This window comes from Alnus glutinosa, chromosome 13 (genome assembly GCF_958979055.1).
Source record: "Alnus glutinosa chromosome 13, dhAlnGlut1.1, whole genome shotgun sequence".
Taxonomy (NCBI): domain Eukaryota; kingdom Viridiplantae; phylum Streptophyta; class Magnoliopsida; order Fagales; family Betulaceae; genus Alnus; species Alnus glutinosa.
The window spans coordinates 3,626,510-3,648,593 of record NC_084898.1 but is presented as its reverse complement, the minus strand read 5'-3'; the positions used below and the strand labels follow the sequence as shown (position 1 = coordinate 3,648,593).

General features: G+C 35.4%; 3 protein-coding genes and 1 non-coding gene across 4 annotated transcripts; 2 read left to right on the top strand and 2 right to left on the bottom strand.

Moving 5' to 3' along the window:
- The first annotated feature begins 354 nt into the window (after nt 1-354).
- Nucleotides 355-2,041, top strand: LOC133854305 (large ribosomal subunit protein eL24-like). The gene is made up of 5 exons (XM_062290438.1): nt 355-465; nt 1,018-1,093; nt 1,199-1,300; nt 1,432-1,580; nt 1,720-2,041. The coding sequence occupies exons 1-5, from the start codon at nt 455-457 to the stop codon at nt 1,871-1,873; spliced, it is 492 nt and encodes a 163-aa protein (XP_062146422.1). The 5' UTR covers nt 355-454; the 3' UTR covers nt 1,874-2,041.
- Nucleotides 2,042-9,602: 7,561 nt separating this feature from the next.
- Nucleotides 9,603-13,335, top strand: LOC133854203 (RHOMBOID-like protein 2). The gene is made up of 5 exons (XM_062290290.1): nt 9,603-10,103; nt 11,453-11,616; nt 12,010-12,173; nt 12,564-12,814; nt 13,024-13,335. The coding sequence occupies exons 1-5, from the start codon at nt 9,826-9,828 to the stop codon at nt 13,133-13,135; spliced, it is 969 nt and encodes a 322-aa protein (XP_062146274.1). The 5' UTR covers nt 9,603-9,825; the 3' UTR covers nt 13,136-13,335.
- Nucleotides 13,336-14,150: 815 nt separating this feature from the next.
- TRNAV-AAC (transfer RNA valine (anticodon AAC)) lies at nt 14,151-14,224 on the bottom strand. Its single transcript has one exon. It is a non-coding gene; the product is annotated as a tRNA-Val (tRNA).
- A 3,368-nt stretch (nt 14,225-17,592) lies between these two features.
- Nucleotides 17,593-21,871, bottom strand: LOC133854434 (protein IQ-DOMAIN 22). The gene is made up of 4 exons (XM_062290641.1): nt 21,300-21,871; nt 19,574-19,777; nt 18,648-18,725; nt 17,593-18,548 (listed from the first exon to the last, which is right to left on the bottom strand). Exons 1-4 carry the CDS (start codon nt 21,756-21,758, stop codon nt 17,835-17,837), a joined length of 1,455 nt encoding a protein of 484 aa, XP_062146625.1. The 5' UTR covers nt 21,759-21,871; the 3' UTR covers nt 17,593-17,834.
- Nucleotides 21,872-22,084: the final 213 nt, after the last annotated feature.

The following is a 22,084-nucleotide window of genomic DNA, read 5'->3' as shown; positions in this document are numbered from 1 at the left end:
ACACACACACATATAGAGAGAGAGAGAGAGAGAGAGAGAGAGAGAGATATGTTAGAGTTCCCAAATTTTTTTTCCAAAATTTGTCTCCATATGATGTGTCACAATCCCATGAAATACCAACACATTTTTCACATGGGATTGTGACACATCATTTAGGACCAAATTTTGGAGAAAAATTATATGTGATTTTTTTGCTTGTTTGTGTTATACAGTAAATTAGATTCAACCCATTAAGCAAACCCAGTCCAGGCTGCGGAGTCCAATGAGCGAGAAGGGGCCCTAAGCCCAATTGGGTTTTCCAATGGAAAAGTATCCCCCCAAAAAAAACACATTGCTTCGTATAAAACCGGTGTCGTTTTGATTCCTCAGAATACTTTAAATTTGTGCTTGGTGCTAGGGTTTCTGCAATTCACAGGGGTTTTACAAGCGGAGCGGCGCACCATCCTCGGCCGCCATGGTTCTCAAGTACGTCTCTCTCTCTCTCTCTCTCATTGTCTTTGAAAGATTCTATTTGTATGGTTTATTCATGGATTCAATGTTCCTTGAACCTTCTAGATCTGAAAATGAAACTTTAAATATTGGAAGGAGCACTACATGAAACTCTGAAAATTCATGAGCGTAAGTTTTGTAGAATATTGAACCGTTTAGGACTTTTAACAAACAGCTGTGCATTTTATTGTTTTTTTTAAAAAAATTGACTACAAAAACAAAAAAAAATTAGGGGAAAAAACCTCATAATTTGCAAAATTGTACCAGTAATCTTGCAGTTTATGATTTAAATATTGAGACAGTGGCTTGTAAAATTGTACTTTTATGGTGTTGCCCTAAGAAACTCATGATTTGTGTGAAAGCTTTTGCACTAGGTGGTTGGTTCTGCATTGTATTCATTTGGGTGTCCTATGCTGATTGTATCATAGTGAAGTTGAGAGAGAGTTACCTAGTTTGAATTGCATCAAATACATTTATTTTCAGTTCAAAGAGGCGTAATTAAATCAGTATTTGATTTTGATGATTCAGGACTGAGCTTTGCCGCTTCAGTGGTGCCAAGATATACCCCGGTAGGGGTATCCGATTTGTGCGGTCCGATTCTCAGGTAAGTTATGTTACTGGGTTTTTACGCTGGTTTTTGTAACTCTTTGTTTTCAATCATAATATTGATTTGTATTCTAAAACATGCTCACTTGGTTGATTGCTTTAGGTTTTCCTCTTTGCCAATTCGAAATGCAAGAGGTATTTTCACAACCGCCTGAAGCCGTCGAAGCTCACATGGACAGCCATGTACAGGAAACAACATAAGAAGGTGATTTTAATGTTAGAAATTCGTGTCGACGGATTGGGTACCAATTGATTTTCAAGTTTGGCGCGATCGAAGTGCTATGCTTTTGGTGGGCTAGTTATTGATTCAGTTGGGTGCATGTTGTTGTTTCATAGGACATTGCTGCCGAAGCTGCGAAGAAGAAGCGCCGCACCAACAAGAAGCCTTATTCAAGGTCTATTGTTGGTGCCACCTTGGAAGTCATACAAAAGAAACGAGCTGAGAAGCCAGAAGTCAGAGATGCTGCACGTGAAGCTGCTCTTCGGTATGGTTTGAACCCACAACTTTTATGGTTTGCCAAGTTTCAGGTGTTGGGTACATTCATTTTGGCACTTAGCCAAGTTGTTTGATGTTTAGTTTTTCATCTCTCTCCTTGTATTTGCGATGACTTTTGAAAATTTTAGGGAGATTAAAGAGAGAATCAAGAAGACCAAGGATGAAAAGAAGGCGAAGAAAGCAGAGGTGACGTCCAAGACACAGAAGACACAATCCAGGGGTAATGTTCCCAAGGGTGCTGCACCGAAGGTCCCCAAGCTTGGTGCTGGAGGAAAACGTTGATCTCCTTCGATATCTTCTACGCATGAAAACTATTAAAAGTTTTTTCTTTCTGGGTTTTATGTATGGAAAGCTTCTTTTGGTATTTTTCCCATGACATTTAATTGGAAGATGGGCAGATTTGTATCACTTTTTAAGTTTAGCATTCACATAGCATCAGTTGTTGACTTAGATTTTAGCCTTTTTTTGTGAGCTTGCCTGGATGATTCTTGTTTTCTTCTTGATTTGCTAGCAGAGGTTCCAGTTTAGCAGAACTGAGCTTCATTAATAGTGTTCTTTGGTAGCAATAAATGTAGTATAGGCCAATTTTTTTTTTTATAAGCCATATTGAAACCCACCCAGAAGTCGTGGTTCAAACCATTCATTATTATTATTATTATTTTTATTTTTATTTTATTTTTTAATAATTCATTTAGTTGACTCATATACAACTACCATATAACTAGATGACATGGTTTATTAAATAAAATTATTTTTTTTATACAAGCCTGCGGTTTCCATCTCTTAGTATTCTTAGAGCATCCTCACTTAGCTCTCTAATTTGTTTTTTCAAATTTTAGCTCAAAAATCTATTTTTACAATTTTAGTTAGCCATTTCTCATAATACTATATATTAAACTCTTTAAATATTTTCTACTTTATTTAAATATTGTTTTTATTGATTTTGTGAAAAAGTAAACCTGAGTTTGCCATTTCACAATACTGTCATGAGTCAGAATGGGTAAAGAAAATTGAGTACCAAATTTAGAGAGTGTATCTGACAAAAACTAATTTGGAGAAATGATGCAGTTTGGTACATGTTAGTTTTTGAAGACTTTCTTCAAATTTGGGCTAAAACCAAATAATAGAAAGCTCATTGGGGGATGCTCTTAGATGTATTGCAATTTTTACTATAACTTCTTTACAAATTGACGTGATGCTTTAAGTGACATTTTTTCACGTCAGCCACTAAATAATTAAAATTATTTATCAAATTTAATTACTTATTTTTTTCACCTATATTGTACCACATATCACTTATGATAGATTACTGTGAGAGTTTGTAAGAAAATTATAGTAAAATTTATTGTAGCCCAAACATTTTCCGTTAATTTGATATTTATGTGACATCCCTCTTTTTTATGGACAAGAATCCTTTCAATTTCATTTTTTTATAAGCAAAAATGTAAGTAGGGGCGATCAGAATGACTACTGTACTTGATAATGACCATGATGATACCTCTCAATTTCATTTGAAATAGATATTATCTATTGAAACTCTCAACTTGAAAGTTTTCAACTCCAATAGATCAAGTCCTTCCCATCCATTCTATTCATTAGTTTTCGTGCTTTCTCAACCAATTCATTAGTGTTTTGATGGCAGATAATGGAAGAGACAGACTAGGATTGCCAAAAGCTTAGGACATCATAATATAATTTTTTTTTTTTTTTTTAATATTGATAACAATATAATTTATTATGCATATGAAACGTCCTCTACAGGAGTTGTCTACCACCCCTCTTTTTTCATATATTAATTTTTTAACAATATACAAATTATTTTTAACTTGTGACAATTATTATATGGTATTAATGGGTATGGGTTAATGCCACACAAGTAAATGGGCAAACCTGTGTAATTTTAAATGTCTTCCACGTCATTTTTGTGTTCATCAAAACTGATGTGACCTTTAAATTACATTAAATTTTAATTAAATAGTAATTTTATAAGTCGCATCAAGTTTAAAAGAATATTGTCCTCAAAAAGTAACTCAATCGGCAGGAGATTACGCTTCATGAAGCGTTCAATTCCAATAGATCAAGTCCTTCCCATCCATTCTATTCATTAGTTTTCGTGCTTTCTCAACCAATCTGTTAGTGTTTTGATGGCAGATAATGGAAGAGACAGACTAGGATTGCCAAAAGCTTAGGACATCACAATATAATTTATTTGTTTTTATCTTATTTTTATATTGATAACCATATAATTTATTATGCATATGAAAGTCCTATGCAGGAGTGTCTACCACCCCTCTTTTTTCATATATTAATTTTTTAACAATATACAAATTATTTTTAACTTGTGACAATTATTATATGGTATTAATGGGTATGGGATAATGCCACACAAGTAAATGGGCAAACCCGTGTAATTTTAAATGTCATCTATGTCATTTTTGTGTTCATCAAAACTGATGTGACCTTTAAATTACATTAAATTTTAATTAAATAGTAATTTTATAAGTCGCATCAATTTTAAAAGAATATTGTTCTCAAGGGATAATTCAATCAGCTGGGGATTACGCCTCATGAAGCGTTCAACTCCAATAGATCAAGTCTTTCCCATCCATTCTATTCTTTACTTTTCGTGCTTTTTCAACCAATCCGTTAGTGTTTTGATGGCAGATAATAAAAGAGACATACTAGGATTGCCAAAAGCTTAGGACATCAAAATATAATTTATTTGTTTTTATTTTATTTTTATATTGATAACCATATAATTTATTATGCATATGAAATGTCCTCTGCAGGAGTCGTCTACTACCCCTCTTTTTTTGTATATTAATTTTTTAGCAATATACAAATATTATTTTTAACTAATGTGACAATTATTATATGGTATTAATGGGTATGGGTTAATGCCACACAAGTAAATGGGCAAACCTGTGCAATTTTAAATGGAGGCCTGATATACTGGAGACGGTTTACCGTCCACCAGCAGGCTTTTTTAAGTAAAAAAATTGATTTTAATCAAAAAGTTGTCTTTGATGTAATCAAATTTTTTAATATAAAGGGGGTGCTAGGGGACGGTCAACCGTCCCTCAGAAATCATTTTCCTTTTAAATGTCATCCATGCCATTTTTGTGTCTATCAAAACTGATGTGACTTTTAAATTACATTAAATTTTAATTAAGTAGCAATTTTATAAGTCGCATCAATTTTAAAAGAATATTGTCCTCGAGGGGTAGCTCAATCGGCTGGGGATCACGCCTCATGAAGCGGAAATCTATAGTTCGAATCCCTCTCCCCCTCTTGTATAGACATGCCAAAAAAACAAAAAAAAAATTAAAAGAATATTTGGGTGACATATAAGTATTTGACATATTGAACTGCCATCAACGACCATGCTATTATAATACATCAAAAAGTATGTTTTTGGATCTATCATAAACACCTTTGACAAAAAATATTAATTCAAATAAATCAAAGATTTACGAGAAAATGATTTACGCTCCATCCATATAAAAGAAAAAGAAGAAGAAGAAGAAGAAGAAGAAGACAGGTTTAAGAGAGTTTTGGTTGGACTGGGTCTGAGTTGACTCAGTTGGGTGCTTTGGACGGCTTCGTGGATAGGACTTAGCACATGGGCGGGAGAGGGGACACGACAGTTTAAATGGCAGTTGGTAGTTGAACTTTTCGACAGTGAAAAAAACCTCTCCCGCCCTTTGTTAATGTATTTTAAACAGTATTTTTAATTTAAAAAATTAATTATGTAATATAAAAATAAAAATAAAGAGTAAACCTGCAATCCGGACCGATTTTGTAGCCTCCAATAAAACATTGATACGTAGGCTAAAAATACTAAATAGAATGATGAGGAATACACATGATCTTTAAGCCTAAACTAGATGTCGACGAAAAAAAAAAAAACAAAAAACCAAAAAACCCTTTAGCGGCGAAGATGGGTTCTCCAGCACCGGCTTCGAGGAGAAGACATAGTTTCCGGCGCTGTACGATTGGTTGGAGGTGAAGATTAGAGACGAGTCGCCGCCAACCCTTCATTGCCGTCGGCTCATCGCTTGTTGCCATCGCCGTATTCTTCATCGGCTACGCTGCCGACATTGGGCACGTATTCAGCAACCCCATCGACAAGGCGACGAAAACCCACGCCGTCGCCATCTTCGTCCTCGGCTTTTGGATCCTCGATGTTGCCAACAACATGCTCCAAGGCCCATGCTGGTCCCTCCTCGCCGACCTCTTTGGTGACGACTAGAAAAGGATGCACATTGGCAATGCACTCTTCTCCTTCTTCATGGCCATCAGCAATGTCCTCGGCTTCGCTGTCGAGTCCTTGACCAACTCAGCGTCGAAGTTCGAGAAGGAGTCGAATACCTGTCTTCTGTTGGTTTAACTTTCACACCTTGTCCCAACCATTACCCATAGCATAAGAATTGCTTCTAGAATTTTCAGTGAAACCTTGTCGGAGTGGGGGTGAGAAAAGTAATGGATGAGTTGGTTTGGCCAAAAGATATAGTGTTTTCATCCTATTATTTTGTATACTATTTTTTTGATGTGTCAAATTTTTACTAGAGGCTGTAAAAGTAGTGTTTTACAGCCCATCCTTATAGTAGGGACTCTTAAAAATAAATTTTGTGTTTGAGGATATATTGCACTTTAAATGGTTGGTTAATGTCTACAACTTAAAATCGGAAAACAAAGTCGTTAATAAAAATAACCCTAAAATTTCTCAGGCACTAGTGCACGATGGTCCATCCAATAACAAAAGAGTTTTCAATTTTGAATCAATCATTTGATCAAACTGGAATAGCTTAAATTGTTTCAAATATAAAATTGGAATAATCTTGACCTTGTCATAAACTTTAAAAGACCTCCGCTAAAAGAATATTTTTGAAACATTCAATTGGATGGGAGCTACAATAGAATCTCAAACTATTTCTTTCTTTTTTTTTTAAAGAAAAAACCTGTTGAATTGATCCAAGCTCTTCAAACAGGAATTCCTTGCAATTGGGGAGTCTTTTAAATTGCATGACAATCGGCCGACAATTGAGAGAGGCTCCCAATTACTTAGGTAGGTGATTGGACAACCTTAAACTTATTTAGATAGACAAATTTCAATTGTGAGAAGTTTTGTATAGGACCTACTTGGTCAGGTTGGTGATCGAACACTCAAAACTTATTTGGACAGACAAATTTCAATTGCGAAAGGTTTCGTATAGTACCCACCTGCTCAAAACTTATTTAGATAGATAAATTTCAATTTTGAGAGGTTTTATATAAGACTCACCTGCTCAAGTAAGCGATCGGACAACCTTAAACTTAATTGGACTGATAGGTGATCAGATAACTTAAAATTTATTTAGACAAACAAATTTCAATTGGGAGAGATTTCATATAAGACTCATCTGTTCAAGTAAATGATCAGATAACTCAAAACTTAATTGGACCGACAATTTTCAATTACAAGAAGTTTTGCATAAAACCCACATGTTCATGAAGGTGATTAAACAACACAAAACTTGTTTAGACATGCAAATTTTAATTGTTAAAGGTTTTGCATCGTACTAACCTACTCACGTAAATGATCGGAAATTGCTAACAATTTTCACAGAAAGTTACTGAAAATTTAAATTAAACAAGCAGGCATTTTCATAGGCAACCGATCGAGAAAGCATGGTCCATTGTCTGCGTCAAAATCATTTTTCTATTGGTGGGTGACATGACAGCAAGAGGGACGCATAATCCACATGGCAAACGAACGTGGTGTTGCTTCTAAGCAACGTAGCATAGCCCAACTCGGCAACTCCAACTGGCTCAACCCGAGTCAACCCCAACAACTAAAAGTGCCAGCTCACACCACTCGCGAGCGTGGGTGGGGTCACTGCTGTGACGGTTGCTCTGCACACCACACGTATGACGGTGTGCGCGTGAAATCAGTGTCACAAGTCTCTTTCACGTTCCCCCCATTTCTCACACGCTCACACCATTTGGTGTGTCTCCTCGAAACGTGTTTCCTAGGTTTTTAACCTCACCTGTCTCCGCTGGAATATTTGCCTCAAAATGACCGAATTACCCTCCCTCACATTTATTTATTTTCTTAGAATAATAAACATTCACATTATTTTAGTTAAAGAATATTTTTTTAGATACTTACTCTCTATTTCAGTTATCAACTTTCGTGATTTTAATTAAAATATTTTTTCTTTATCCTTTCACTATTTCCAAAGAAGAGAGAATTATATTAATTTTTTTATTAGTTTATTTATGCATTTGTTGAGCTATGTGTTCAGCAAATTTACTAAGCATTATAGCAACTAACAATTTTTTTTTTTTTTAGCTAAAATGACTAGCCAATTGGGGCTAATTTTTTGCACATTTTTGCTACACGGCTAGCTCAATGAGAATGCTCTAATTATCAAACAAGTTGTAATATTTTATGAACTTTCGATTGTTGCAATGTGTAACACCCCAGTCCCATATTGAAAAGAGATGATAGTTCACATAGAGCGAGTGATTTATAAAGATACTCATGGGTGTTAAGTCTCACATTGCCTAGTTACTAGGTGAAACTGAACTTTGTAATGAATTCTAGAGAAGTTTCAAATTGACTAGTCCTTTTGGAGTAATAGCACAGATATAGCTAGCGCTTTTTCTTGGGTCGTTACACAATATCTTCCAATTTCCAAACAATCATTAGGGTTGCAATGTTCCTTTTTGTGCTATATATATATATCAATGATATTTTTGTCATTTTATGTGTGTGTGTATATATATAATGACAAAAAATCATTGATAAAATATTTAGAAAAATATGAAAAAATAAAATAAAATATCAGGAAAAGGACAAAAGTTCAGGAAAAATGATTTGTTTTGTTAGTCCAATTTAAGCATTTTTGTTTTTGAGCTTTGAGAGTACCTAGATTAGGACCATATATTACAGCAATCTTTCATTTTCAAGGGCATTAATGTAGGACTTGGCTATGGATTTGTGTTGTTATAACGTGGTTGAGATTGACTTGGTTCTCCTTAATTTGAAGGAATTTAGGAACAAATCTCGTTTTCTTTGGAAGTGTTAAACGTTCTGTAAATTGCAAGTTGTGATTGTTAAGTGATTTGTTATATTATTTGTTTGTTTGAGAAAAGGGTCATTGTTAAATAACTTAATATTTGGAAGTTTTTCTAGTGCTTTGTACACAGGAGGATCTCCAGTTTAAAAAAGCCTAACTTTTCTTCTAATGCTTTTTTACTGTCAGAAAGATATAATTTAATTAATTAATTCAATTTTTTTTTTTTAGCACAAATCAATCATTATGTCACGGATTTTATCATATAGTATTTGAAGGAAGGTGGAGAATCTTGCCCTTGGATACTTAAAACGTATATTCTTGCCCGTATAATAACGGTAAAAAGGTTTATGGCACGAGTACAAATGATCTTTGAAATAGGGGTAAAGTTATATATATAACGTGAGTAAATTCACATAACACATAAGTAATTCTGAAAATGAATTATAAGATTGATAAAAAGCAGCGGCCGGTGATGGATGCGGTTACATGGGTTAATTGACCAATATAGCCCTACTGCAAGGGTTGAGGTGGGCTAATATTGGTTGGGGATTAGGTTTAAAAGCATTTTAGAACTTGTATTAATCAAATATCTTATTCTTGCTCAATTTAATTTTAGTGTAAATAATCAACTCCCAAGTAAGCGTACAATGAAATCATTATTAATATACAATTTGGTTTCATATATAATGATTTTTTTTTTTAATCTTTTTTACAAAATTTTAAACTAAACTATTTTTGCAATTATAAACATCCCTGCACCCGGAACCCCAATCCTAAAAATAAAATATTTTGCTTAGATTCAGGGCTATACTTGTAATTGCACAGGGTGATTCTATCAAACCTCAATGCCACCGCCTAACCAAGAAAGGAACAGAGAGAGAGAGAGAGAGAGAGAGAGGGATAAATGCTAAACAACGGTTAAATCTGCCAAAGTCCCTACAAACTCGAACTCCTTTCTTCTTTCTGATTCCTAAAAACCGCGTCTCACTTCCTTCCAAGCCACTTCTCAATCTCTCTCTGTTCCCACTTCTTATTTCTTTATTCATTGTCATTACTTATTATTAATACTTGTTCTCTCCAGAATATATACAAACATTCTGAAACCTTCGATTCCCACAATATTGCATAACATCCCACGTCGAGAAAAAGAGTTTCAGAGAGAGAGAGACAATGGCTAGCACTGATCTGGAGGGAGGAGGGGGAAAGGGCAGAAGGGCCAATGGCCCCTCCGGCAATTACTATGTTGATAGCACGGATCGCGAGTGGACTTCGTGGTTGATTCCGATGTTTGTGGTTGCCAATGTTGCCGTCTTCATAGTGGCCATGTACGTCAACAACTGCCCAAAAAACAACCCGGGTTTTGATGGAACTTGCGTAGCCAGGTTTCTTGGCAGGCTCTCGTTCGAGCCTCTCCATGACAACCCTCTCTTCGGCCCCTCTTCTTCTACGTGAGTTTTCTGCCGTACCCAATTCTCAAGTTTGGTTCTTTTGCTTTTGTTTTGATGTGGGTTTTATTTGATATGTTGGTTGGCGTGTTTTATTTGGGTTTTGGGATTTTGGGTTTGTGAAATTTCGCGTTTTGAGTTATTGGTTTGGATTTTGGCTGGTGGGTTTCTGTGATTTTTCGGTTTTATTTGCTAGTTTTGAGTTTGGGAGGTTGGGTTTCGTCAAATATCAGTCCGTGGTTTGGGAGTTAATGAAATTTCAATTGGTTGCTTAATTGACTGGAAAGTTTTCGTTTTTGGTTAGGCCTATGTTATTTATTCGTTGATTAGAGATCCTGTTCTTGAGTTTAGGCTTGTGGTATTATACATCTGTGGTTTGCTTATGATTCAGTTGTGAGATGTTTATGTGGACTGGAATAATTCCTTATCGTTCAATTTTTAACTGATTACCAATTCTCAACGTCTGCTTTCTCTTATTTTGACCTGGTTTCAGTGAATGGGTTTCTGAAGTTATCTAGATCACCAATTCCTAATCTATTTTAATTAAATCCCTTTGGTGTGCATTTAATTGGTGTTTTCATATTATCTAAGTCATTTGGGAAGAAATTGGAGTTCAATTCATAATCTATTTTAATTAAATCCCTATGGTGTGCATTTAATTGATGATTTCGTATTGTCTACGTCATTTGCTAAGAAATTGGAGTTCAAGGTTGCAAGTTGCTTTAGATACATGATTCCTGTTTGTCAAAATTTCATCGTAGTTGGTGGGTCAACGTTATTATTATCTTTAGCAGATTTAAGACACCCTATGGACGTGACATCCCATCTAAAAATAAAAGATTATTGTGAATCCCACGAGTCATTAGCTGGGGGTGTTTGTTCTCTTTCTAGTTTTGTCTACGGATTTTAATGGTTAGCTTTATGTTCATATGATTAATTTAATCTGTTATTCTTTTTAGTTTTATGTTCATTATAGTGAGTCACTCTGATAAAAGTCACAATACATCAGTGAATCCTAGCAGTAATTAGTCACAGTGTGCTTTGGTTTGTCTTGAGAAAAGTGGGAAACAATTTCAACTAGGTACTTTTGAGAAAAATATATATATTATTTTGATTAACTATCATATTGGAAAGACTTATTTTAAGTAAGTCTTAGCTTTATTATTTATACTTAGAATTAGTATGGTCATATTAACTCATATTTCTGCAGTATGCCAGTGTGGGATGGATTTGAATGGCTTGTCGAAGTGCAATTCATTTCATTCCTCTCTCTGTCTCTTTCTCTTAGGTGATAACATCAAGAATTATGGTTATGGTAATATCTTAACTTTTATTCCACTCCAACTTTGCAGATTGGAAAAATTAGGAGCTCTGGAATGGTACAAGGTAGTGCACCAACATCAAGGATGGAGACTTATTAGTTGCATCTGGTTGCATGCTGGTGTTATTCACCTGCTTGCAAACATGTTGAGCTTGGTCTTTATTGGGATCCGGCTAGAACAGCAATTTGGTTTTGGTATGTCATGTCTTGAATTTAAACCTATGCCTACATAAAAAAGCGTAATAAGGAAAAAGAGGTTAATTTATACATTTGTGATTAGGTTCATTAAAATGGGGTTTTTTTTCAAGATAAGTAAGAGTTGGAAATTTTGTAAGCCTGTTTCGTGTATAAAAATCTGTCCATTTTGTTTGCTGTAAGAACTAAAATTATTCACATATTTTGTGTTGGGTCATTTATAAGATGTCAAGAGATGAATATATGAATATATAATATATTCAATTTAGATCTTCATTGTTGGTATGAGATAGTTGGCCCCCTTATATTCTTATTCATGCAGTTTATACTTTTGACCATTTTTTTTGTGATTTTCAAGCATTCTAACGTATATTTTGGATTATTATCTTGCAGTGCGAATTGGTATACTCTATCTATTGTCAGGATTTGGTGGGAGCATATTATCTTCCCTCTTTCTTCGAAACAATATCTCTGTTGGTGCCTCTGGCGCTTTATTTGGCCTTCTTGGAGCAATGTTATCAGAGCTTATAACTAATTGGACCATTTATACCAATAAGGTTTGCTACTAATTCTTGGTTGTTGTTGTCGACGACGTTGTTATTATTATTATTATATGTTTATCTTGCATTATGATCGATTGCCTCATGTCTTACATATAGTAATGAAGCTTTACACCTCCGAATAATATGATGGGAAAGTGCAAAGAGGATGATGTTTAATCCTTATAACTTTTAAACCTTTTGGGATTCTAACAGTAGCTATAGTAGGGGTCTTCCTTATTCTTGATACTTAGATCAAGAGACAAATAAATTATTGGGCAAAAAAGGAAAACTGGAAAAATTATGAAGTTGATTGTTGGAGAAATGCTCTACTCTTTTTAATGGGTTGTTTCTGTGTGTGTTGTGTGCTCTGCATTTTTAACTTTGCCTCTTCTTTTGCCATTGTAGGCTGCTGCTCTATTCACCCTTATAGTCATCATTGCCATTAACTTGGCAGTTGGAATTCTTCCTCATGTCGATAACTTCGCCCACATCGGAGGATTCTTTACAGGTGTTCTCCTCGGCTTTGTTTTGCTACTTCGACCCCAGTTTGGATGGGTGGAAAGCCAGTATCTTCCAGCTGATGCCCGCCGCCGTTCTAAGTACAAGTCTTACCAATATATTCTCTGGGTGGTTTCCCTGGTGTTGCTGATTGCTGGGTAAGCTTTATCACCCCACCATGCCTATTTAGTTGTGTTAATGGGAGCAAACCTATTCATATACGGGCGTAGTAGTACTTTCTTTTTCTTGTATTGTATTGAATTGGGAGTTTCATGGTGAAGAACAACATATATATATATATATATATATATATATAGATGCCCTTCTATGAGAAAACTAATCCCCACTATATTGTTGACAATTGCAGATTTACTGTGGGATTGGTGATGCTGTTCAAAGGAGAGAATGCAAACAAACACTGCAGCTGGTGCCATTATCTTAGCTGTGTGCCTACCTCGAAATGGCACTGTTCGAACTGATCGAAGTTTGCTGCTGCTGTTAACTTTCTATACGTTTTCCTCCTCCAACTATTTGTTATTTCACTTGAGTTGATTTTGCTCATGTACATGCATGCATTTTCGTAGTTTACTGTGGACATAAAGAGAGTGATATTAGGTACAGTTCATACAGAGAGTTTCCATTGTACACAAACTATCGATTTAGACATTGTATTTTTTCATTTGTTTTTATGTCCTGTTGGTTGGCGACCCCTCTCTCTCTCTCTCTCTCTCAATTCTTTATAATGCTTGGATTAACTACAACCTCTTACAAACTAACATAATCAAATTATTAGGTTGTCCGAAAATAATTTCTACTACGACTTCTTACAAACTCACGAAATCAAGATCTCTCGTTATTAGGCTGCTTGAATAATATACAAAAATTCAGGTAGTTTTAGAGAGGAGGATGCAAGGCTTACTTGTTTGGAGCAATATTTAACGCATGATGCTAGACTTACGGGGCAGGTGGACCTTACAACAACCGTTTCTTAAGTTGTAGTATCATTAACAAATAACAACACTCATTACTCATATGAGGTTTACTTATGTAGCTTTTAGCTTACAAATTTGATAAAAATAGGCGATAATGAGGTTATATTTGTTTTGGGTGGGGGGTTAAATACCATTTTGGTCCATGTGATTTGGATTTTTATCAAATGACTACCTCGGTCAGAATATAGTACCTACAATTTTTCCATTGTCTTTTTTGATCAATGTATATTTCGTCCAAAAATTGATCCACATTACTTAAAAATAATAATTAAAAAAAAAAAAGAAAAAAGAAAAAAGAGAAATGGTAATCAACATTACTTAAAAAAAAAAAATAATAAAAGCTAAAAAAAAAAAAAAAAAAAAAAGTTTTAAAAAAGAACTCCTTTCCATCCAATCACAGCATAAGGACGTATATATTGTTGCATACAACGCAAAAAAAAAAGTGTGTGATTAGATCCAAAATAATGGGTGTTAAAAATATATAAAAACCATAGCTAAGCTTTGGCGTCGCCCGGGTTCGAACCGGAGACCTTCAGTGTGTTAGACTGACGTGATAACCAACTACACCACGACACCTTGTTGTGTCCTGTGTTTTGCACGATTCCTATATGACCAATGAGAGTTATTCATCTTTAATAAAAACCAAAATCCCACATTCTGTTTATTTAGTAGAAGTGTTTTTTTGAGAAGAATGAAAAAGAACAAAACAATTAAAGAGAGGAGAATGGGAAGGAAAGATATTCATATTAATTCTCTTGTTTTATCTTCTCAAAATAAAAAATATTAATATATAATTTAAACACTTGTAAAAGTACAAAAAAAAGTTTTTATTTTTATGCCACGTCAGAAATTCAAAAACAAAAAATCACCTTCCAAAACACATTAACAAAAAACCGAGTTAATAATTTGGTAATTTTACACTCCATTTTATTTTTTTCTTTTTATAAAAAGAGGACTAAAAATGACATTTCATTTCAATTTCAGGTAGAATTCGAATATTAGATCGAAACAAAGATCAAAGTCGGTATATTTCTCCTCTTGGCTTAACAACATGTATATATATATATATATATATATATATACCTTATTTTTTCTTTTTCTTTTTCTTTTTCTTTTTTAAAAAAATAAAAATAAAAATAAAATTGAAAATAGGGTTTGTAAAAACTTGTGGAGAAAAAAAGGAAGACTTGGCTTATATATAAAAAAACTTAATGGAGCTACATGCCTGCATACTGTTTATCACATCAAATATGAATCCAATTCCTGAGTAATGATAGGCAGGAGCATTTTGTCCGGCTCCTGCCCGACTTTTTTAATAAAAGCAATTTTTGATGTAATATTAAAAATTGCTTTTGATTAAAAAAAATACCCTTTTAATAAAAAGAGGTGGTCAGGAGCTGGGCAAAATGCTCCTACCTATCATTACTCTCAATTCCTACACAGTTAATGTGCATAAAAACCAATAATAAAATGACCCGTCAATAATATTTGGGCCAACATGTATATCATTATAAATTATATGCTCAACATGTTTTAACAAACTAAAACCCATGATAAATAGAAGCCCAAATAAAAAAAAAAATGTATATATATTAACACCATCAACCCCTAGTAAGTAGGGATAAATACTTCATGTTTTTAGGCTATCTGAATAATACAAAAATTCAAACAATCTAAAAGGAGGAGCCGCAGATTCTTGAAAATAGACAAAATCCACATCTCCTTTTCTTAAACGGTCTAAATTTCTATGTTGTTTGGCCTAATAGTGAGCAAGTGATTAGTAAGATGTGTTTGTAGAGTAGAAGTCTCATGAATTGTGATTCAAGGTAATTAATAAGAGAATATTCAAAGCAAAGCATAGGCTCTACTATGGGGCCTAATCATTGTTAATGTATTTAATTAGTAGTTGTAAAATCAATGTATTTAGTAGTTGTGAGTTACGTAATTGGGGTTGATCGTTTATGGTCAGTTATTGTTAGTCGAGAATTGTCTTAGAAAACGTTAAGCGTTACCGGGAATTAACCGTAAAAATTATCCTCTATTATGAGTAGTGAGTAATTATTTTCAGTCTTATTGTATTTAAAGCTTGTTAGTATTACTTTTATGTACCTATTATTATTATTTTTTTGAAGAGAGAGTTTCATCTGTAAGGAGGACTGACCTCTCTGGTCTGGTTATTTTATATGTACCTATTATTAGTCTCAAATGTCTGCGCCCATATATCAGGCTCCCCCACCTAGTGACAGTGTCTCTATTGTATTCTGTAAAAAGGGCCTGTTCATAAATGTACAGATTGACTCTAGTTTGACCGGCATTGGTGAGAGACCCATGGTTGTCCACTATTCACCTTAACCACCGACACAGAGTCTTTACCCCAGTCCACGTGCAAAATTTCATCAATTTTTTTTGCTTCTAATCTGGTCCTACTCCTTCATGTGGGGCTATCCTTCCACACCATATCACATAATAATTGTACAACTCAATCACAAGATCGGCCGCCTTCTTTGAATATATATATATATATATATATATATATATATATATATATATATATATATATATATATGAGAAAGGATCCCTACACTCATTTCTAACAACAGCCTCACAACAAGCTGACGTGGCTGGTAATATTTTATTATATTTTTACAAAAAGAAAATAAAATAAAACAAAAAAATAATAAAATATTACTAGCCACATTAGCTTGTTGTGGGGCTGTTGTGAAAAATGAGTGTAGAGATCATTTCTCTATATATATATATATAGCAAGGTTTGGATAAGTTTTCGTCCCTCAAACAGTTGCACCAATTTTCTTTAGATTTTTTTTTTAAAAATTAAATTTATTTCTTTAAATAAACTCCACGATAATTTTTTTTATACCATTTAAATATATTTTTTTAAATAAATAATAGGAAAAAGAAAGAGAAAAGAGGATTTTTTTTTTAAAAAAAAAAAAATTAAAATAATTGATACGAAAGCAAAAGTTAGGGCAGCACTTTTGTAGAGTTTTTTTTTTATTATTATTTTTTAATAAAGAGTTTTCCCTATAAATTGAATGAAATTTATTTAAAAAGTATGTTGCTAGTAGCCTAATTATTTGGGGTGTCCCAATTGCTTGCAATTTGAGCAACCTCATAGAGAGAGATGTTGTGAAAGCCACTTGTCCTTAACAATCCCCACTTGCCTAGGGCAGAGGCTAGGGCTGGGCAAATTGATCTTACAACCCTTTACTCTATGAAATTGTTCAAATTACTAACAATTTAGACAGCTAAATATAGTAAATCCTCATCCGTCACTTAAAACCTTTTATTGTCACACTCTACTAGTGAGCTTGCATAACTAAGTGCAATTACAATTTTACTTTGATACGATCAAAGTTTTTCTTCAAATTGAGATGAAGGAAATTTCTTCAAACTAATATATTAAACTGATATTTATTATTAGAACATGTGATTCTCACATATGAAAATTAAATGCTTTATTAAAAATACACATAAAAATTACATACTTTAAAAACAAATGTCAATTTAATAACTACGTATTTTTTTCTAAGTGATACAAGGGAAGCGCAATTTTTCGAGTATCTTGTTAAAAAATGCTAAAGGTACCAATTTTTTTTACTAAGAGATAGATACCAAGATAATGTGTAATGATGTGGAGCTTATTCATTGGATAGAATCAAAACAATTAATAAAAATAAATGATAGAATACCAATGAATAATCTCCGTGTTATCTTGGTGGTAAAAAAATTAGTGCCCCTAAAATTTTTTTATATATATATATATTTTTTTTGGAGTGATTTGTCCTTTGAATTATTTGTTAATGCATTTATCTTAAAATCAGAAAACAAAAACACAAAGTCTCCTAATTTATTATTATTATTTTCTCTCCCTTCTACAGAAGATAAGCTCAAGGAAAAAGGGGCTCAAGGGGAAAAGGAACTGATTAGGCCAACTTAACATTATATCTACTAAATTAGACGATAATTAAAGTTACATGCAAACTAAATGTAAACTGCTCAGAGACATCTCAGTGAGCAGTTAAAATAAAAATAACCTAAACATGAAGACTTAAAAAGTACTTTAACATTCATATTATGTAAATTAGATTATAACTAAATACAACGGTTAGCCAGATTAGATGATTGACCAAAAAAGTGGATCTCTATAAACATATTAGCTTTTTAATTAACCCACTGGCATCCCAAGCTTGTCCAAGCGACCAGATCCTGGGTAGGCTTTACTTGCAAAGTTAGCATGCAAATGAGAGAGCTTTTGTGCACTTGATCTTGATTCAGAATACCTCTTTGCTGAACTAGATCTCTCATATTGCGGCCTTTGTTTAGGAGCACTGAGAGATCTCGCCTTAGCCCTTGAAGATTCAGTGAAAGCCATGTAGTTTGGGTGGTCAGAGTAACCGCTCAAGAAGCTTCTTGAGCCATCACTCTTTGTAGGAGTGAAGGGACTTCTTTTCGAACCGCCGCCACCTCTCGACGAAGCGGAAAAGACCTGTGGGCTATTATCGGCGGTGTAGAAAGCGCCGTCCTCGACTTCGTGGGAGAATTTCAACGGGCTTAAAGATTGGACTTCACAAGAAGATGGACTTGGAACTGTGTGATGGGTGGTTGAATCCTTTGAAGTGGTAAAGCTATGACTATACTGATCAGAGGCCAGAACATGAAGAGAAGAGTTGAAGAGGTTTTTGCGTTTAGTGAAGTGGGGTTTTCCAGAATCGACCTCAAGGATCTTATCATTTTTTTCATCGTCTGTGGTGCCAGTCCTCGTTGAACACCCCCTTTGATCTGATGATCGTTCATCCCTCCGACTGTCGGACCTATTCCAACCTAAGTGTGCTTTGTCAAGATCGCCAATGAGCCTTGCGTTTGATTTTGAGCCATTTCTCTGCATTTGTAGGGATGTCATGTGAGCCAAAGGGACATCAAATCTAATAGCATGTGGAATTGTGAAAGAATAACACAAAAAGAGGGATCTAAAACACACCTTGAGCACTGGTGACTGATCATGTTTTATACTCTTGGATCTGATGACATGCTCAAATTTTTCTGGGGTTGCTGGACCCTGTATATGGAATGATGCATTAAACATGAACAACTGATGCAAGTAATGTAAGATACTTTAGGAGAAAGCAATCACAGGAAGATCTGGTACATTTTGTTCTCAATCCAGAAAGAATATTAAAAAGTACGTGTGAACTTTTAGCTTGCACAGTTGCACTAATGATTGGTATAAGAAAAATTTCGACAGGCCAATGACTACCTAGCAATTAACTTATTACAATAAAGAAACCTTATATTAATGTTTTTCAATCGATGACTGGTACCAAAGTAGGCAGCAGCACGACCAAAGGAGGCAAAAACCTGCCGATCTTAGGACCGAATTATTAGAAAACGTAAATGTTTGAAGTGCTTTATAGTCTTTGAAGTGCTTTATTGTAAATAAACCTTGACACCACAATCTTTAAAGCAACACATATGACTTACCATGCCAGAATAGTGGGTTGTTATTTTTTAGAGTTAGTAAAAAGTGATAATGTGATATAAAGTAAAAAAAAAATTGTATAGAAAAGTGAAAAAGTTTTGTATTGTAGTGAATTTTTTTTATTTGAATAGTAATAAAAAATTATTGATGTGATAAATTAAATTGAAAAAAATAGGAATGTTTTGATGTTGATTATTATTGAAAAATGTGAAAAAGTGAGAAAATGATTGGCTGGCATTATCGTGGCATGGCAAGTCACTTGCCAAACAAGCCCATAATTACAAGTAACTTTTGGAAGTGAATTATGTTAAAGAAAAGTTGCATTAAGTGCCCTCAGTCCCTAAAGTGTGAAACCTTTATCAAGGAACCCCACAAAGAGGCTGTGAAAAGAAAGTCATATATTAGAGTAAAAGGTGAATGTTGCTTACAGTGTGGTGGAAGTGAGAAGACTTGCTACTACTCGAATACGAAGACTCCGAAATTTGGGCCCGTCCAGCACGCGCTCGTGCCTGGGCCCGTAACAAAGCTTGCATCCTCTGCAACCACTCTGTTGTCCTCTTCCTTTCAATGTGACCTCTAACCAGTGCCTGAAGCTTCACCAATCCTTTCAATGCCCGCAATGCTCTCCTCGCCTTTAAAACATCAGGGTAAGTTACACGGCAAACTTAATGATTATAGAGCAATCAACCAATCAACGACATAATTAAAATCAAGGATTTAATTACATCATCATTGTGCCCCCAAAAATATCCATAAAACAATCACTGGCAACAGGCAACCATCAAAGAGTTATCACAATCAAGTACCAGTAACCAGTTATGAGATATGGTAACATGAGGACCACACTTTCATTTACTGCAGAACTTCAAATTTAAAGGCACTCTTCAAAATTATGGCGCCAAGTAAAAGCTTTGGCGATGAACCGCATGAACATTTAAATGCTACAGGCGCCTAAAAAGAAACCAATATTCAAATCCAAGGTGTGGAACGAAAGTCTGACATGACATGGAGAGGACAAGGACATCTCACTAGCCGCATAACAAAGGGTCATAAAGTTTATGCATGTTCTGACCATGGTGCCTATACCTTTACCACAATATTAAAGCACCCAACCAACCAACTTTAGGTTGGAAAAGTCATAACTAAGCAGTGTAATCCTCTTAAGGAAAAAAACATTCTAAAACCAAGACCTTTTGGTGGTTGGGACCCATGTCACCCACCCACGGCCACCCTTGCCCTACAAGGCTAAAAATATATGTGCAAAAATCATACCACCAATCATCATTCCTATTTACTTCATCTCTCCTAATCCAACTTACATTTAACATTTCATGTGCCACTATTTACACGTTAGATTATGGTCTACGTGACACTTATCACGTCAATTATTAACATTATTCAACAATGTGACCCACATTTATTCTTAACTTTGACAAATAAGTAGGAAACAGTTATGCAAAATTAAAGAAGCAACAAATGGAATTAAATGACCCCATGGCCAACAAACATTAACTCAAAATTATGATAAGATAAGAGGGGGGGGATGTGAAGGGTCACGTGTCGGTCCATCCAACAAGGTTTTATACTTTTATTCATAAGGAAAAAGTAAAAGCTTCGTTTACAAAGTGCAGGGCTTTGTGGGGATTAAAGGTTTTGAGCAAAACGACACGAGAAAACAGCTCGGACGAAGCAAATTGGAAGTGGGTTTTTTTTTTTTTTTTTGGAATATTGGGCTTTGCAGGGACACAGAGCATTACGACAGCGTTTGGAAGTGACATTTTACCCTGGAAGGTAACTGACCTCTGATCCATTGAACGACGTCGCAGGAATCGTCAGTTCCTTTTTTAGGAAACTCGAACTTCCAGCGAAAAACGCGTTTTTTTTGGCTTAAAAACGGAAAAAATGAAGAACAAACACGACACGATTCGTCGGAAGCAAAAACCAGGAGCCCGAACGAGGACGAAGAGTGACACGTGTTATCTTCTAAACCACGGCAAGGCTCGGGCAAGCACAGCTGTAAAATCCGGAGTGCTAATCCCGTAATTTCATCGAGATTACCAGGAAATCTTAATTGAATTATAGAGAGAATAACGGAATAGTATGGGAATGAGAGAGAGAGAGAGAGAGAGAGAGAGAGAGAGAGAGAGAAGCTACCAAGCAGCCTCGAAAAGCGGACTGAATCCTCAACGCTGCCCACTCTTCACGCGCTGCAACGACGAGGCTGCGGCTAACGTCCGGCGCGGCGGGGTGTCCGGCGCACCTCCCGCTGCTGGTCAACCTGACCACCGCGGCAGCCGCCTGAGCCGCCGCATGCGCAGCCTCCGCAACCGCCGCCGTAGCCGCGGCCACCGCAATGGCATGCTTGGTCGGATCCCCCGCCGCGCCCTCCTCGTGCCCGTACGAGGTCGTCGTCTTCGTCGTCGTCGGCGTCGGCGTCGTAGTTGCTCCGTGGGCGTGTTTGGTGGCGTGGTGGTCTTTTTCTCTGTACGACTTCACGAAGCTCCATCTTCGTTTCTCTTTTGGAGGCTTCGTCGGAGCTGCGGAGGCTGGAGAGCGCGCGTCGTGCCTTTTCAGGCCGAGGAGACCCCGAAACCACTGTGATGCTTTGCCCATCTGGTCAGTGAGAGTGAAGAACAAGAGCAAGTGGGTTTGGAAGTTTCATTGGAAGCGGAGGATTGACTACTTGTGTAGCTGTGTGAGAGCAAAATGCTGTTGCCGTTGATGTCTATATAAAATACAGAGAAGGTAGACGGTCCAAATTGCGAGGGTAAAAAACTATTAAATAAAAAGTCATTTGGATTGCGCGTGCGTTTCACGCGGGTTAATCTGATAGCTTCCAACTTTTGGAACAGGACATGTAGCTTTGCATATTTACTTCTTTTATTTTATTTTATTTTTTTTTTGAATACTGCATATTTACTTTATGTCGACCTTTGATG